The 19765-nt window shown below is 45.4% G+C and overlaps 1 protein-coding gene across 1 annotated transcript in view; it reads right to left on the bottom strand.

Moving 5' to 3' along the window:
- The window catches only part of LOC138492304 (rab5 GDP/GTP exchange factor-like), a 664850-nt gene that overhangs the window by 86607 nt on the left and 558478 nt on the right, over positions 1-19765 (bottom strand). The window contains exon 8 of the mRNA XM_069619350.1: positions 6573-6829. Coding sequence (XP_069475451.1) covers positions 6573-6829 — 257 coding nt within the window. The remainder of the gene's footprint in view (positions 1-6572; positions 6830-19765) is intronic.

Here is a 19765-nt window from a genome sequence, read left to right on the forward strand (position 1 = left end):
GCAACCCCGGACTTGCTGTGACTCTTCAAGGCTGCAAAATTCCAATACCGAGGGACCCCTGACCATCAGAGTGCATTCTCTTCCGAAGTGTGAATCCAGCCAAAACGTTGTGGGCATACAGAGGCCCTACAGAAGCAGGACATCTTCATCCAGAGTCCCCTCACAAGAGTCTAGGACCGAGGGATCAAGTAACTTCTAACCGGAGCTGTTTATTCTTCTTTGGTGCAGAGAAAAAGGTGCCAAAACCACAAAGACGCTGAATCAAGGAGAATCCATTGCTGCTAAGTCCCTCTCTCGAATGCTGCTACAGGAACCTGCCAGACTTCCTCCCTTGTGTCACCACAACCAAGGACCAGGTACAAGGGTCTGCAGCAGTGCAGACAGAAGGCCTCCAGCTGGAACAAATTCTTCAGTTGAAAGGTACTATGGAGCTTGGGGTACATCAACGTTTTGCCATTTGTGGTTCTTCCTCCCTTGGGTAGTCCCTGGCACTGGCCTTCCAGCTTGTGCCTCTTCAAAGTGACTCCTCTTGAATTGCTGCGATTTTCTATTTGAACTACTGACTATTTAAAAGAAAAATTCTAAGAAGAGAGCCTCAGAACTATGAACTGGTCCATTGACTTTGGCTGTCCTGTCTCCTTAAAGGCCCCCTTCTGAATCTATTGGTTTGGCAGTGCTTGTTCCCTTAGCGGTTTTAATTGTTGAACACTATTATTGCTGGGATAAAAGCCTGCCTGCATCCCTCTGGGCAAATAGAACTGTTTTTGTAGAATACTAGTATGCTCCGATCTAACTATAATCTTTCCCTTCCTTAGAACTCAATACTGCAAAGGTTATACAAATTATGTGTTATTACTCGCCTCGAATAATGTCACCCATGCTGCTGGAAAATGTATAACATATGAAAGAATTACTCACCTGCTTTATTGTTCACCTTTATAATTGAATCCTAACTTGGGATTAATGTTACTATTAGTTGCTGCTTTTTAAAGAATGCTTTAAATATATTTGTGTATGTATATATAAATACATATTTATACTATAACTAAGTGTGTATGTGTTTACTTGGATACTTGTATTTACTGATTTCATTGAACAGTTCTACAGCTAACATTACCCGTCTTAAGATAAGCCTGGCTGCTCAGTCACACTACCAACTTGTGTAGTACAGGCCTATATTAAAAGGTGGGTTACCTAATACCAAGAGATACGTCTTGTGTAGCCCCACACCAGTTGGACTGCATCAATTCTTACCTAACAGGACTCAGATAAGTGCTGGTTTTCCTTTGGAAAAATACATTCTCTATTTAAAAGTCAAGCATAAGACAAGTTTGTGTGTGTAGATAGTTATTTATAAAAATGAAACCTTTAATGAGACAAAGTAATATATATTTCGACTGCACTACGGAAGGCAGTTTACCATCTGTAAAGTTATTTATTATTGTTGGGAAGTTCAGAGTAGCGTGCGTATAGAACTAAGGTGTGCGTAATCGAAAATGAAATTGTGCCGAGTGAAGTGTGCGCGGACCGCTGAGGTAGTAGCGAGCGAGTTAGAGGAAAGGACTTGCATATGTGCATGTGTGTCGGAAGCGTGTTGCCGAGATTCGGTCCGTTGTTTCGTTGTGTCTTGACAGTGCGGCTCTCTTAAGGAACAGTTTGGGATGAGCACGTCACATCAGCAGAGCTTGAGGGATTTCTGCGTTTGTTTTCAGTGAAGATTTTTGCGCAGGTGAGAGATCAGAAGGAATAAGTCTGCAGTAGTGTGTAAGGCAGCGTTAAGAGTTTTTAAGGTCTGAAGAAGTGAAAGGACTGCGTAAAACTTTGTCAAATGGAAAACAAATCTGAAAACTGACCTTAGCACAAAGAAAGAAAGAAACTGTTTAGAAATGTATAACAAGTGAGGCAAGAGACACTTCTTGTGAAGAGAAGAAACATGCAACATTCTTCAACAGTCATAAGAAGAAATCTATGATTAAGACGTCAAAGGTTTAAAAGGACCGCTGATTTTAATAATCAGAAGTAAGCAGTGACTTAGAACACTCCATACAGTACTTGAAGAATTGAACCTGTAAGCTTTTGGCACAGCTATTAAGGTAACACAGGGAAGGTAGTATTAGAATATCTCAGAGGGAGCAGCGGATTCTATAGTGTAGTGTAACCATGAGATGTACTTAATTGCAGGTTTCCTGAGGGGCAAAATCCAGAAGACTGAGGGCAATCTGCAGTAACCAATTCTTTTGTTGTTTTATCAACTTGGCCTTTCGCCCTCGGTCTGCTCACCTCAGCAATTGTAAACTAACGATTGTTGGAAGGGCTGTTGTTGGGGGGTCTGGAGGCCTAATCGTCTGCCCTGCAGGAGCTGAGAGCTGGGACCTTACAAGATGTGACACCATTCATTACACAAATGAAGATGTTCAATTGTGAGAGGATGCCATTTGGCTTGATATCAGCTGCAAGCTCGTTTCAGAAGGCCATGCACAGTATTTTCTGAAAGATTAGAGGTGTTAAGTATTATCAAGATGATATACTGATTTGGGGGCGGGGGGTTGGGTGGCAGAACATGATCTTAGCCTCCACTCAGTATTAGAGAAACTAGGGGAGTGTCTGAACACTTTGAAATTGGAGAAGTGTCAGTTTCGTAAATATGAAGTAGATTATTTAGGGTGTAGTTTGTCTGTGGGAGGAGTCACACCAACAAGTAGTGCGGTAGAGGGCCATCACTGAAATGAGTGTTCCCAAGAACAAGATGGATTAGTAATCTTTTCCTGGACTTATAAAATACTATGTCAAGTTTGTTAGGAGGTTGTTGCGTAAGACCAACAATTTGAGGAAGCTCACCAAAAAAGGAGTCATAATTGTGTGGTCAGTGGAGTGTGATAACAAATTAAAGGGTGTGGAAGAGGATATCATGAAAGCCCCTGCTTGTGAAACTCGAGTGTCCAACATTTTATCGCTTTCTTTACACTCTCCACATTCCTAAACCTGACATTCAATGAATTAATCAATTTCTGGCCACCAAATAGCTCTTCTTATCACAGATTTCAACCTGGAAATTCCCAGGAAGGTGGCAAAGAGAATACTGTAGCATTTGAATCCATGATGCACAAAGATGTAGAGGCACGCTATGCGGTAATTGAACAGGAGGCACTGGCGGTGGTGTGGGCTGTTATGAAATTTGCTTTAAGAACTGATCATAAGCCGTTAGTTGCTCAAGGCTACACTAAGCTACTCACCATCTTGGTGGCACCCAGCATTCTTGGGTTGTTAACATATTGGTTATTATCCCGGCTGTCATATGGGAGACCAGGTTTAATTTCCCAACAGGGAGAGAGAACATTTTCAAGTACCACGAAGCAACCTTGAGAACAGTTGGCATTTTGGAAATCACCAATAAATAAATAAACTTGGTGCTGTCAGAGGTCAACAAGAGAGAGATCCTTGTACACTTTTTCCTAGAACTAGTGTGTCTCTTTGTATCTTCAGCCTATGCGACTGCACACACAAGACGAGACCAACCCACCGAAATGGAAGCGGTTGATGTAGCATTGTGACCCTGTGGCTGAGGGAAAGGTTCTGCCCCAATGTCAACCAGCATATGTGTGTTATGTCATCGTTGGTGCTATTAAGAAACATACTGTTCCGAACCACTGATGGTTAAAGGTATACCCACCTGAGGATGACGGTTTCTTTTTGCCCCTGAGCTATAGTATCCTAATGACTCAGAAGAGAAGAAATCCCAAAAATGTAGAGCCATGAAAGAAAACAGTTTTTATAATGACCTAAAGAAAAAGGAGCTGCAAAGCAGTCGTTCATATTATAAGTGCTCTTGGCAATTGCACGTTAACTTTAGATAGCAGCATGACCTTAGTCCAATCATAGAAGGCATACAGGAAGATAAAATCAGAACTCCCTAAATTCAAACCTTGCTGTTAACGCTTAGCAACTAAAGTGCAAGATAGACTGCACCCACCCGGCTTGCTCGGCCCTGGCTGCACACTTCACCTCAAAAATACAGGACATCCTATCCTCTCTCTCTTCCTCTCCACCTCATTCACCAACATCACTTGTACCGTCCTTGGCCACCACCACGCCTCCCCCTTATTCTCTCTTCTCTCTCCCCTGTCACACCTGAGGAGGTCACTAGACAAGTCCGGTCTATGAAAGCCTCCTTCAAACAGGTGGACCCCTGTCCTTCCAAAACCATCAAGGATAACATTGATTCTCTCGCCTCAGCCTTGGCCGACCTCTGCAACCTCTCCTTCGCCACTGGAGTTTTCCCCAACTACTCTTAAGCACTCCCTTGTGCACACTCTCCTCAGAAAACCTTCTGCTGACCCTTCCATTCCGGCAAACTATCTCCTGATCTCTATCATTCCTTTCCTGGAGAAGTTGGCTATAAACTCCAGGAGAAGTTGGTTATTTCTCAGCTTACCCTCGACACTGCATCTATTGGCTGATTCCATGACCACCAGTCTGGTTTCAGAGCATCCAGAGGCACGGAAACTGCTCTTAATAATAATTTGGTAAACTCAACGACCTAAAAGATGAATTTAGTTAGAAACTAAAAGGTCGATGGGACTCCATCGCTTTGGAAGGTTTTTGAATGTAAAAAAATATGTTTCATATTTTAAAGGTTTGTAATGAACCATAAAAAAAAGAAACTGCTCTTATGAACACTTGTGAAGATCTGCTCTCAAATCTTGATTCTAACTCGCCAACTGTCCACATTCTACTCAAACTCTCCTCCGCCTCCTATACAGTGATCCAAAACATCCTGATTGCATGTGTCCATGATACCCTGGCATCACTGATCAGGCCCTGGCGGTCTAACCTCCTTACTCTCTGACCGCCCATCCCAGGTGGAATTGAGGTCTTTTCTCTCCCCTATCACTCTCTCTATGTGCGGTTTCCCTCAAGGTTCTAACCTATCCCCCTGGTTTTTCAATGGCTACATGCCCCCCTCGCCCATATGATAGCCACCTTTACCTCCAACTGCCAGTGTTACGCGGATGTAACGTAGCTCTCCTTCAGGCTACCCTCGGCCTCTTCCTCCTCCTCACTCATACCGGACTGTCTGTCCGCAATTCAGTCGTTGTGTTCTGCAAACAACCTCTGCGAGTAAGACAGAGATTGTCCTCATCGGGACCCCTGCTCCCACCTTCCCTCTTTCCCTCTGGCCGGCCTCCCTTGGCCCTGGGCCTCCACCTACCATCGAGGTAAATAATCTGGGGGTTATCTTCGACTCCACTCTTTCTTTCTCGTTCCACATCGCAGACATTTCTAAAAAGTCTCACTACCAACTGCACCTTCTCAGAGGTATTCTACCTTTTCTCACTTTCCCCCAGAGGCTCACCATCTTCAGAGCCGTAGGCTCACCATCTTCAGAGCCCTGGTCCTCTCTAGGCTGGACTACTGCAACAGCCTCTTTCTCAACCTGCCCTCTTGTACCCTCCGTCCTCTCCAACTCATCCAGAACAAAACGGCAAGACTTATCCTTGGCCTCAAGCCCAGGGACCGCATCTCTCTGGCGCTGAAATCCCTTCACTGGCTCCCCGTGGCTGCAATAATTAAGTTCAAGACCCTTTGCATTGTCCACAAGGCTTTCTGGGGCCTGGGCCCATTCTATCTGCAACGCTCTCTTCCTAAATACTCTCCTTCCCGAGCCCTCCGCTCGTCTTCCTCCAACTCTCTGCGGGTAAGCCGCTTCTGCAAGCAGAGACTTGGGGGAAATATTTATCCACTGCAGGTGCCTCCCTCTGGAACAGCTTCCCTGCCTCTCTCCGTATTGAGCCGGATCTCCTTAAGTTCTGGAAACTCCTCAAGACTTTCCTCTCTGCCTCCTCCTTCTCTCTTCCTCTCCCCTGATAAATGCCTCTTTCTGCTCTCTTGCTCTCTCTCCTCTACTTCTGCTCAGTCTCGCTGACTGGCTGCTTGGGGTATCTTCAGAGCCTCACAGGTCCCAAGCCTTCCTTGCCAGTCTCCTACACTTGCCACCAAGCCTTGCACTTGCCGCAGCACTACTGCGCTTGGGTTACGACCCATGAGAGTAGTATCCCTCTGCACTTAACCCATGTTCTGACGATACTGGGTGCACTTGATCCTTTTTGACCCCCACACCAACCCCATGCATTTGCTGCTCTGTTCACCTGCATGATCTGAATCTACCATGCCTAGTAAGATCGTCTGCCTTGTCTTCCCTATGTCTTCCCCTCCCATGCATGGTTGCACTTTGAAACACTTGTGTATAAGTGCATAATAAACAATAAATCAATCAATCAAACTGTTATTTCATTAATTAGTTCAAAATTACCAGTAATAGTAAACAATCAAACATACATCAAGAACTTTAAGTTTTCAGTGTAAGAACTAGCTAATATAGTAAATAGTGTCTGGAAAGCTAGATTAATTACGATACAAGTGCTCAAATTCTGGTTTAAAAGCGTTCTTTTTTAAGGATATTAGGAGCTACAAAAAGGTAACATGAGCCCAAACAGGAATGACCTTGCCCTAATGAATGCGCCATCCCTGGGCTGTGTTTGTAACACCAAAATTAAAGCACTGATGAATGTTACCAGGCTGGTGAAACAGTAGCCAGCTTCCCCCGTCATAAGTCGCCTTGGATAGCAGAACCTTGTAATGTACTGAAGATTGGAATGGAGCCGTGGCGGGTTGGCTTTCAGAACAGAATAGATGAGGCAGGAGAGGAAGTCGTCTGCAGTTGCTGGCTCATTGTTGGAGGACTGGATTGCTCGGAAGATTGAGTTGCTGGCCCTGGAGATACAGGACAATTTGTCCTGAGGAGCTCTCTTTGAATCAATTTCAATAATTGCTGCAAAGGAAAACAATTATCTGTGAAGAGGCTGCCTACAAATCCATGATCTGTTAAACCATTACAAATTAATTCCTACACAAGTTTCAGTTTTTAATCCAATCTTGCAAATCAAGCTTTAGAATGCTTTGAATTAAAAAATAATGTATGTATTAGTTGCATAAAATGGCACATTTCAAGAAATAAACACGAGACCGTAAGATTTTTAACCTATAATGAAGTGTGCAGAATGCGATCATTCATAATAAAGTAGATTTCACAAAATGCATTCATCCTATATGAACTATTGAACACAGACTAACATAGCAATTCCATATCCGTTTTTAAGTGAATTATAACATAGTCTAGTAGCCTAGCCTTAAGCAATGAACAGGCAACATTTACCATCATTCCAATGTAGCACTTAAAACTGTCAGCGCTCAGGGGAAGCATGGGGCGGCTCATTGTGTCTTCCTATTCCTTAAAGGAAATATTCATTTATTCATGGATGATGGGAAATAGCTACACCCTTTCTGACTAGATGGGTTAGTTCCAAACATTTCCTGGCCCCCATTTAACATACACTTATTAAAGTCCAACTGACACAGTGAGGTGATCAATGGAAGGCAGATTTTGGCAATTACACTCACTGTGTTTCTTACTGCATCCTAAAAACGTGGTTACCAGCAGACACTTCTAAGTCATAGAAACAGAAATCCCATGTTTAGAAGTGGTGAAGTCTTGGCTACATGTCGGTAGAAACGTGAAATGAAATTAGCCACTATACGCAACTGTGATGCTTTTAATTTGGCAGGCAAACATGTCTGCAGTCCTTATCAGATGTGAAGAGATCAAGATGCTCTTTCAAACCACCTTTGGCCTTAAGCGGAGGGAGATTCACATGGAGATTATACATGCTGGATGCCAGGGGTGTTGCTAGGTCTGGAAAAGATCCGGGGCTATGCTAATTTTGGGACTGTTGTGACTGGGGGCTAGCTAGCCTTTTTTGTTGTAACCCCTGAGCTTCTATCTGGGCTACAACCAAAAGACCTGGGGCTATAGCCCCCTCAGGCACCCCCTAGCAACGCCTCTGCTGGATGCTAATCTGACAGCATCTTTGCATCAATCCTATTTTAGGCCTCATTATGGTTCCGGCGATATGGTACATTTGTGGCAGTAGTTCTGTTACTGCCACTTCTTTGACAGTAACAGAATGAACACCAATTTTACCACGCCACCAAATTCTAACATTGGAGGTGATTCGAACGAGCCACCAAATGCTAACATTGGAGGTGGTTTGAACGAGAATTACCTTCGGGAAAATGGTCATGGTAACGCCTCCAACTCACCTCTAATAATCTAAGGATTATCGCTCCCAGTAAATCATCTAAAATCCCAGTGGAGTCCTATGGACCCCAAAATGGGGACTAACCACACTGTTAGTGTACTCATAAATCAGCATTACTTCTGCCAGACCAAATGGTGTAAACGAGTTTGGCGAGAACTCCAGTGGGAAACTCGTAATGTGCTTTCATTTACTGGGGACATTGGCTGTGGACTATGGCAGGTTGCAAACATAGTGTGACCATTTTGCACAGCCTACAACAGTAGACAATATAACAGTGAAGTGTCACCCATTGGTCAAATACATACATTGATGTAAAGGGGACATCATTTTTGCACTTTTATTACGTTTGCAGTGATTCCAATAACCACAGTTAGTTTGTCGTCTTCTAAACTAAACTGACTCCTGAATCCTGACTTTTTTTGTTTTTTATTTTGGTATTTGTGTGTCTGTGTGTGTGTATAGAGGTAGTATGAGACGCGGGATGGGGAAGGTTGCAGGGAAGGGGTATCTAGGGAACACCCCTTTTAAAAATAAAATTGACATTCAAGTCGAACTAGAAGACAGCAAACTAACTGTGCTCAACGGAATCACATAGAACCCTTTTATTGGACTAACTGAAAATAGGATACCCTGCACCAGCAATGACAACTTCTTCCCAATGTTTGAGTATGTGTCTGTTTCTTTCCATTTGTATGGCCTTATAGATAAACGAGACTTATATAACTGAATTCACAGCATACTTCGTCCCGCATTCAATGGCTTTTAAAGTGGGAGAATCTCCTTTATTAATATGAAAAATATATATCCAGCTTAGTATGAGATTTTCTTCATTGCTCATATCTAGTGTGAACACTATCTGATAGAAGCTTCGGAGATTTCGAAAGCTTATGCATATTCCACTTCTTTTTAGTAAAAAGCAAATTTTATAAAATACCCTTCCATCATTATAGCATACATGAAATCTATCCGAACACTCTACAATAATAAAATAAAGATGGAATTGAGGTGTCTGGTTTCACTCTGAATGCACATATATTAAAAATAAAAATCATACCATTTCAGTGAAACCTTCTTTCACATCCAGTGCCTTTGGTTTATCCAATGTATAGCTATCACTAAGCTGCTTCTCTCTCTGCCCTGTTACCCACACAACAGTATATATAAAAAATGTGGCTCAATTTTGGCTCCCGAACTACTACTTCAAATATTTAGTCTTAAAAAATGTTGAACATAGGTGACCTTTCAAACATATCGGCTATTCCAACTTTAGATGACTGGCACTGCCAGCAGCAACAGTTGATAAGGATATAGGGACCAGTATTGACCTGTATTTCGCTATTTGGCTCAGTTAGCCCCCATTAAGTCTAGATTATCTCTTTAAACCAAGAAACCTTGATGTATGTTGACAATGGTCAAGTGCAAAGCACGTCTAAATATTCTCTCCCCTGGATGTTTATTCAACAATATACCAAGTTGGATGATATATCCTTTCTCCTATTTGCAATTTTCGGAACAATTCTTAACTTTTCAGGACAATTGCGCTTGTAGCTACCCAAATGACATAAGCCTTTTCTAAAGAAAAAGCTATCCCAGTATGTGAATGTTTACTGAAAAATTGCCCTGACTTTAAACTAGCAAGAGTATGTGTTACATTGGGATTGTATCAGACTGGAATCTAACATGCGGTTTCACGAACTGCAAACTCTTTACAGATATATGTGCGTGTTTATTTTCATCACCCAATCACGCAAAAAGGCTTTTAGCTGGGACTTCTGTACTAATATAGAACTACTGCAAGGCTATTGCTCTATACCAGAGAATGTTCCTCAAACATATGTTGAGTAACCCTCAACCCTATTTACTCAAGTGTCCTGGACTGCGGGTCAGGAGGATCTTTCATGTTAGCCAGGTTTAATTGTCTCCTTTGTCTGTCAGTAATGGGTGCTTGGATGAACAAACCGAGGAGTAAAAGAGCATGTCACTTGTGCTTGGAGAACAGCAAGCTCAAAATCCTTATACATAATTTTACACAATGATCTCGACTAGAGGAGAAACACAATGTAATCATTGCTCCCTTTGTTCATAACTTCCAAATTGTGGAATCTGACCCATTTTGGAGCCGATGTATGCTTGGCATTTCTAAGTCTTTGATCATTGCTCTTATGAAATTGTGGGAAATAGCTGAGGCAATACGAATGAATGCCACTGTGAGTTTGGCGACAGAGTTTAGCCGTGCTTACTCTGTGTGGAAGACTGATGTGCCTTGGGATCTCCTTTGTGCAACCACCCGGTGCATACACCTTTAAGGATTTGAAATCTACATTAAAACTGGAGCCGTGTTTCAGTCAGGCTGAGGAGAGGCTGCTACGTTAACGCTGTTCCTCTTTCTTTGGCCCAAGAACTTGATTTGGTCTCCCGTGGAGGGTTGTTAATAAATTGAAGTATGGTACATATGGGAACAGGAGGGCTGCGCACTCGAAAACAGTCATCATCATCATCATCGCTACAGCCATTGGAACCAATGGTGAGTTTGCCTTCCACTTTGATATGTAAAGATGACCATTTATCACAACCCCCGCAAGTAACATGTCCCCCGCCCTGTCAATTAATGCTAGCAACAGACTCGGACTTAACAGATGCTGAACTATTGGAAGCTGATTCTGCGTTTGTTGATCCAGTGGTGGAAAGTATGAAGGAGATGAACTCTATGTCCAACACTTGAGACAGCCAGCTTGAGGGCAGAGGGGAATGTTTCTGTGCTAGGGTCCCTGAGCAAGCTATGGGAACTTAATTTGGAGACTCCCTGTATACTGGCTACTGATCTCACCGATGTGATTGCAAGGGAGAGTTTGCGAAACTTTGCCAATTGTGACCTGGAAAAGGACACTCTGTCTTCTCTACTGGCAGCGAGGCTCTCTCGCGACATTGCTGAGGCGGAGATTAAAATAAGAATGGCACGAAAGTCAGTGGGGACAGCTGCTTGCTCGCCTTTACTAGCACAAACATCAAGATCTTTTTTTTTTTTAACTTTGTTTATTATATGGTCATGTCTTTATGCACATTACATAGCAGCGAACATTTCAGTGTACAGCAACAACAGCAATAATCAATCAATCAGCAATTTTGGCATTAGGGTGTAAGGGTTGGGGAGGTGTCCTTGTCGGATCTCAGCTCACATAAATAGCTTCTGAAGGGGGCCCAGATGTCTTTAGGGGGAAGTCATCAATTTTGGGTGCATGTTTGGCTTTCCAACATTTCAGTATACATCTCTTGCCGACAGCACATGCCACATTGAACAGTCTTCGCGTGGTTTCTGCAGATATACCAATGTCTCCAAATAGGTATTTAAGGGGAGCAAGAGAGGATGGGATTTGCGTAATGTCTTCAATTATATAAGCGACACCTCCCCAAAAAACAGCAATTAATGGACAAGACCAATACATATGAAATGCATCTGCTTGCAGGTTTCCGCACTTTAAACATACACCAGTACAATTTTAAACAAATGTAGCCATTTTAACAGGGGTATAGTGCACCTGGTTTAGGATTTTAAACTGGATTAGGCGTACCCCAGCATTTAAAGACACCATTTTTGTCAATTGACAGCATTTACGCCATTGTTCCTCACCTATTGTGTTCCCCACATTTGTCTCCCATGTCGCTTTAATGGTGTTTTGAGATTGAGTATTAGGCCACATATTTTGGATATACCTACCTTCGTGTCCTCATAGGACATTACTCCCTGTATACACTCATGGGTGTCTGGTTCTTCCGGGAATGTCGGCCATCTCCCATTAAATGCAGCCCTCATGCGATGATACTGTAAAATTTCAGCTGTCCGCCCCCACTCACTCTAGCGAGTATATACTCTAGCTACCAATTGCCCATACGATCCCAAAGCCCCACTTATGGCGCTTCCCTTAGATCTCCCGCACCTTCGATGAGGCATTACAGAGAACCTTGGACCCAGACAAACAGTTGAAAATGCGAGACATGTTTTTTGCGGAACCAGAGAACTCCCCACTGTTGGAAAGAAGTGATAAATCAACATTCTTATGAGGGGAGAGTACCCGCCCATGTCAGGACCAAGGAAAATGACAGCTAGAGACACAAGTGACACATAACGCCTCTGTGCCAGATGGGGAGGATATAGATCGCTACGAATCGGATGGGGATCAAGAGGTGTTATTGAATATGTCAACTTATTCATATGATGAGGAGGATGATGTGGTGGTGATTCAAGATGAACACGGAAATACATAGAGTGAATCCGCCCAGTCGCCCACTGAAAAAATACATAACCAACAAAGAAGAGGGAGCCTAACATCTTCCCAAGGTGAACTTGTACTCCAGCAAAGGGATACTGTGATTCATTCCAAACCTTGGCACAAAAGCGAGAGGCAGCGACCATAAAATACAAAGCCAAAGATCATGGTGTTGAATTGAGACAAAAAAATGACGATGTGCCTCAGCGAAAAAATCCAGAGTTAACCAATGGAATTATCGTTTCATTGGAAAGACTGCCCTGCCGACGATGATCTAATCAAAAAGCGCAGGAATGTTTTAAGACTATTCCACTATTCACATTCAGGTGGTTGAATTTGTGAGTGAGTCACGTATGGATTGGGTTAAACTACACTTGACAACAGATGCTGTGAAAACGATGCTTCTGCAGCCTTATTGCCAATGGGTTTTGAATTGAGGAAATATTTAATAGTACAACAGGCTTCGTTTAATCTGAGTAAAGGAAGCGTCATTAAACAGCAAGCGTTAGAAAAGTTGGGTGTAGATCTGCAAAGAAACCTGGTGTATCCTCTTAGTAGAAAAGAAAAATTCCATCGTCTGGAATGGGGTAATAAAGATTCTCTCTGGCGAAGACCAATTGATGGCAAGTGGTCTTTTGATCTTGTGCTCTGTAGTGTATCTTTCAATCTTTAGTGAAATACTGATCAAGTTACATTCACAGAGCCTTTTCTACTGCAGCAACCTCTTAATAGCGTTACAACACTACTGCGCTGATTCGCTTTCGCTTTCTACGGGGAGTCAGCTTATTAGCTCGTTTACAGTGGGAGGAGCCTCACTGCCGCTGGACCCTACTGACTACTCAAAAGCCCCACTTTCACATGAAGCTCAGTGGTGGCAAGTGGTCTTTTGGTCTTGTGGGCGAGTGTTGCAGACTCCAGCATTTCAACTACGACATGGTAAGCACCTAACTGTGCGCATTATTACCCTTCCAACTGTGATTAAGCACCATGCCGGTACCTAAACTTAGGAGCGGGAGGCTCCTAATTACTGAGAAGGGTCTAGCAGCCCTTAAACAGAGTGAGGGGAGTGGGGCTTTTCTTGACCGTGAGGGTACCTCCTGGACAACAGGGACGTTAAACAATCTTCCCCCACAGGTGCAAAATGAGTGGCAGGCGTTGCCATGTCTTGCCCATAATACATCCTCTATCCCCAAACCCCCTCTTCTCGCAAATTCTAAATGGCGCAGCCCATGGCACTGGGCTATCGGGGCTGCCCCACAGGCAGACTATAGAGATCTGAACTATCCCCACAACGGACCAGCCTCCGCCCCTGTGTCCAAATCACTGCACCATGTTAGAGGTGGATCCTCATTCTTCTGTTACTGCTTCTAAGAGTACTGAAAAGGATGGGAGGGAGACTCCGAGGCCTACTTTACAACTGGATTTGCATCCCCTTCCAATGACAATGCTAAATCACTCAATGACATTGGACAAATCTTTTGAAAAACTTTGTGCTAACCTGCAGGGAATTGCAAATAGAACTTACAGGTCCCATTCCTTGGGGGGCTCTCCCTCTAGCCCAGTTGTTGGGGAGGGGCTAGCGCCTTCCTGCTCCCCCCAAGCGCTTTACAATTAGGCAAGACTTCTCTAAGCACTAGAGCACTGAGAAAGCTTTTTTCATGCAAATATAATCACATACAGACATAGGTGGCCACGAAATGAAAATAGTATTTAAATGTAAGGTGCAAATAACCATTAGCTGAAAACACTTGAAAACGTTATTCAGTGTAGTTTTAAAATCTCAAAGCAGGCTCTCTGCCAAAAAGGAATGTGGCCTGCGCTAAACATGGATCGCAGAGCTCATGCAGTGTTGCGTCACTGAGGCTAAGGCTGGCAGGGAGCACGAGGTAACTCAGCAGCTGTGTCCTGCCCATCAAAAAACCCAGGCAGGCGGGGGCTCATACATACAATGCTGAATTATGTTAAAACAGAGTTTTAAGGAGAAGTACTGGACCATATAAAATATAATTATATTGAGTGGAGATTATTTTGGGAAGGTGTGTTTATAAATAAATGTTCATGATATAGCAAAATGATGAAAAATGAAGCGACAATGTATTTTTGCATAGGCTAGCATTATGTTAAGTAGCCGGTCCCAAACGGAACCCCGGCCATGCAAGAAGGGAGACTGCAGCATCCCTTTTAAGGAAGAACAGTTTTGGATGAGCTATGCTGGTATCCAGTGACCATGTCAAACAGTATATAAGGCGCCTTCTTGGCATTAATCTGCAGGAGCCAGCCACAGAAGACCGAATGCTGGTCGGGGGGATGGGAGGAGGGTCAGAGTCCTCTACCCCCCTGCCCACATCCTCATCTTTGTACAGATTAAAGTTTGTTATCCTAGCAAGATGACTCTTGGCCTTAATTCCCTAGAGGGATTAACTTTAAACCGGTGTGAGTGTTATTAGGGGTACCCCAATATATTTAAGGGGTGCCCCTGTAAATTGGGCTACATTTCACAGTCTGATTTTCATCCCCCCCAACAGCCTGTCTGCTTCACCAACCACAGCAAATACAAACCCAAAGTCTATTTCAAAACAGCCCCTAGCGGGCGATTTCCCTAGCCCAGGAACATCGATACGAGAAGGGACTCTATGATATTCCCTCAGACTTATTCATTGGGGCCCGCATCGATCTCGGCACCCCATTTGGTGCTTGAATCCATGCTCAGGCTATACGATAATATCAAAGACACTACGCATGACAACTCAAACAAGCTAGGCATACTGGATTCAAAGTTGTCCAAATAGTTGAAAAACCAGCACCTTCAAACGCTGGTTTGAACTGCTCTCAAATGCAACTTTGGGGATGAAGACGTATGAGAAGTTCCACTAACATCTCCATTGCCTTTGCAACCTTTACCTAACATGGAATGCAGTCCTACTCCAGATACTCCATCGGTGTTGGTTGATATACACCTGAGGGTTGCTGCCCCAATTCAGGCTGACTGGCAGCCAACATGGGGCATCTATTGAGCCAGAGCAACAGAACATGGAAGAATCTTCCAATGCCTACAAGAGCCCACAACAACTACGGCTAAGAAATCAACGTATAAAAAAATCTAAAAAGAAAAAGGAACAGCAGAAAAAGAAAACAAAACATCTTCCAGCCGCAAACCTGAATACATTTCTTATTAAAAATACCTCTAAATTTCTGAATACCCTCTCGGGGGAAGACACAGGCAAGGATTTGTGTTCGGAAGTGTCTTCCTAAGTGTCTATGTGTTACGCTCACCTGGTCTCTGCAGAGGCGTTGGGTCGTGGTTGCAGCCCTCCCGGGGTTGAGGTCGCTCGGGTCCGACTTCGCCCTCTGCGCTTATGTGGTGACTGGTGGTATTAGGTGATGCTGCTCAGGACTGCTCCTGCGTGGAGAATAGGGGCTGTGAGTATGCCAGCTTGAGCGCCTGATCCCCTTCCAGACCCCTTCTCCCAAACCGTGGTACCTGTGGGATGCGCTGTCCCTGGAAAGTGTACCTGTTGATTAGTTTTGGCGAGCACTCCGTCCTGCTGCTTCTGGCAGGGGCGCTAGTATGATCTGGACCGAGTTCCTTCACTGGTCCCTTGCACAGATGTTCTAACCTTGTCTGTCTTCTTCACAGGGTCAGAGTTTGTGGATGCGGAGTGCAGTACTGCAACGTTGGTATCAAAATGACTGTGTCAGGAGATGAGTCTGCAGATGAAGCACCGGTTTCCTGGAGGTGAGTATGCAGGAGAAGAACAAGTTACTCTCTTACCTGGTAACGATCTTTCGATGGGATGGTCCGACGACGTATTCCATATCTATGACAGTAATCACCACAGCTGTGCTGCTTTCGGAAAATCTTTCGGCGTCTGCGTCGATGACGTCGATACGCTGTCCTCGAGGGCCTCTGTCAAGCCGACGTCACCGGATGTTATAAGTAGGACGCACAACGCCCGTAGCCTCAGTTGTAGTTTTTTCCCCAGAACGTGTGGCACCAAACCACTGCCACTATGACCACAGAAAGCCTTGCGGAAACGTAAGCTGCAATCGCATAAGAAATTCTGTAGCGGGGCAGGTAGGAGGGAGGGAGCGATATGGAATACGTCATCGGACCATCCCATCGAAAGAACGTTACCAGGTAAGAGAGTAACTTGTTCTTCGTGGGGATTGGGACCTCTGACGTATTCCATATCTATGACAGACTCCCAAAGCAGTACCAACGTATGGAGGAGGGAAATAATTTAGAATATAGAAATTTAGAATGCCCAATCAAATTGCACAGTAAAGGACCGCCTTGCCAAAAAGTATGGACCGAAGCCCAAGCGGCTGCATCAGAGATGTTACGAATAGGAACACCCCTCTGCAGGGCAGTAGAGGCAGCCATACCCCTAGTAGAATGGGCCGGTAAGCCTACCAGAGGGTCCTTACCCGCTAAGCGGTAACATTCAGAAATTGCCAAGATAATCCATCTAGACAAAGTCTGCTTAGTCACAGCTTGTCCCAAACGGCTTCCAGCGTAACCAATAAAGAGCTGATCGTCCACTCTGACCCGGGACATGCGAGAAATGTAGAAACTTAAAGCTCTCCTAGGATCCAACCTATGGAGCCTCTCCTCTTCCTTACCAGGATGTGGAGGAGGATAAAATGCCGGAAGAATAACCTTCTGGCTCAAATGAAATTCCGACACCACCTTCGGAAGAAAGGAAGGACTCCCTCTAAGGACAACCCTGTCCTTATAAAACACAGTGAAGGGTGGCTTAACTGAAAGTGCCTGCAACTCACTCACTCTGCGAGCGGAAGTGACCGCAACTAAAAACACAGTTTTAATGGTTAACAGCCTCAAAGGACAAGAATGTAAAGGCTCAAACGGAGCACCCATAAGGAATTTCAGAACAAGGTTCAAATCCCAGCCAGGCACCTGGAAAGGCACCGGCGGAAACACATTAGTGAGTCCTTTGAAAAACTGAGAAATTAAAGGAATTTTAAAATAAGAACACTCCTCAGACGAGTGCTTAAATATAGACAGCGCCGCCAGGTAACCTTTAACAGTTCCCACTTGCAGGCCCCTGTGGGCCAACAAAAGCAAAATAGACAGAACTACAGGAATGTCACATGAAAAAGGATCCACATTCTTAACCCTGCACCAGTCGCAGAACTTTCTCCAACGGCAACGGGACAGGGACTTTGTTGCCGGCCATCTGGCCGAAAGCAACACCTCCATCATGTCTTCAGGGAGGTCCCAATCCTTATACCTCAACCTTTCAGAAGCCACGCATGAAGGTTGAGGGATCTGACCTCTCGATGGAGAACCTGACCCCCCTCCCATGAGAGCAGGTTGTCTCGGTAGGGAAGACGACGTGGAGGGCAGATGGACAAGTCGAGAAGGTCCGGATACCACGTCCTCCGAGCCCAAGCCGGAGCAATGAGGATCATCCAGGAACCGAACCTCTGTAACCTCTGCAGCACTTGCAGGATGACGGGGACTGGAGGAAACGCGTACAGCAGTGGGAAAGACCACTCCACCACGAACGTGTCTCCTAAGGCTCCTTTTGGAAGAAATTCCCGCAAGCAGAACCTTTCACACTTCCGGTTGACACTGGAGGTGAAGAGATCCACCTGAGGGGTCCTCCAAAAGGCAAAGATCTCCAGGAGAATCTCCTGAGCCAGCTCCCACTCGTGAGAGATCGCGCTCTGTCTGCTCAGAGCGTCCGCCGTCTCGTTTTCGTCTCCGGCCAGATGAACTGCCGAGATCGAAACTTTATGCTGGATGGCCCAGAACCAGAGCTGCATTGCCTCCCTGCACAGAGGAAGTGACCCTGCCCCCCCTTTTTGTTGAGGTAGTGCATGGCCACTGTGTTGTCCGTCAGAATCAGGACATTCCTTCCTCGCACAGTCGGCACAAAAGCCTTCAGGGCAAGCCGGACGGCCCTCAGCTCCAACAGATTGATATGGAGTCTGGACTCCGACGGAGACCAACGACCGCTGACTTTAAACTGGTTGGCATGAGCTCCCCATCGCGTGAGGGATGTGTCCGTCACGATCGTCACCTCCGGCCAGGGTAGCCAAAAGGGAGCCCCCTTCATCAGATTGCCTTCGACGGCCCACCACAGAAGGTCCTGGGCAACCGAGGGCGGCACCTGAACGGGGTCCGGAGGACTGCGACCACTGCATGTTGAGGGCCCACTGCAGAGATCTCATCCGCAACCTGGCCTTCGGCACCAGAAGAATGCAGGATGCCATGAGGCCAGCAACCTCAAGAACTCGAATGCCGGGAGACTCTGGCCGTGTTGAAACTTGTGCACCATCTGCTGAATGTGATGAGCCCTCACATGGGGAGGAAAACACTGTCCCAGGGAAGTGTCGAGCACTGCTCTGATGTACTGGAGCTGCTGAGTTGGCGTCAAATGGGACTTCTTTAAGTTGAAGGAGAAGCCCAGCCTGTGAAGGGAGTGGCAGGTGACGGACCGATGATCCAGGACTTGCTCGGGAGAGCGCGCGCTGATCAACCAATCGTCCGGGTAGGGGTAGATGTGAATCCCCCCTTTCCTGAGATACGCTCCCACCACCACCATGAGCTTGGTGAATACCCTCGGGCGGAGGTCACACTGAACGGCAGGACCCAAAACTGAAAGTGCGAGTCGCCAACTGCGAACCTCAGGTACTTCTTGTGCTGTGGATGGATCGGCACATGAAAATAAGCGTCCTTGAGGTCGAGAGACACCAACCAGTCCTGAAGGTGAAGGGCCCGGAAGACTTGAGAAAGAGTAACCATCTTGAACGTGTCCTTCCTGAGGAGCTTGTTCAAACAGCGCAAGTCCATGATGGGTCTCAATCCCCTGTCTTTCTTCGGAATCAAAAAATAAGGGGAATACCATCCCTTGTTCCTCTCCGCTACAGGCACCAGTTCTATGGCGCCTTTCTACAGCAGGGATTGAATTTTCTGCGCAAGGAGCGGATCCGCACTCTTCAAAGAGAGATTCCCTGGTGGATTGTCGTGAGGCCTCTGCCGGAAAGGAAGACAGTAGCCGTGGGCTATGATCTCCAGAACGCACACTTCTGAAGTAATGGCACGCCACTCTACAAGATGCTGCGCCAGCCTTCCCCCAACCGGCGAACCATGGGACATGGCCTCACGACTGAGCTGAAGCGGCTGCGGCAGTGCCCGAGGGCAAAGAGGCAACTGCCCGAGCAGCCTTGGCACCTCGAGTACCCTGTTTTCCACCTCTGGCACTCCTACGGTGGCCCCTTTGACTTGCAGCTCCTCTCGATTTACTAAAGGATGAGTAATATCGAAAGGAACCTCCCCTCCATTGCTGTCCCCTAGGACGAAAAGGCAGAGGATGG

This window comes from Ambystoma mexicanum, chromosome 10 (genome assembly GCF_040938575.1).
Source record: "Ambystoma mexicanum isolate Mex_15411 chromosome 10, UKY_AmexF1_1, whole genome shotgun sequence".
Lineage (NCBI taxonomy): Eukaryota > Metazoa > Chordata > Amphibia > Caudata > Ambystomatidae > Ambystoma > Ambystoma mexicanum.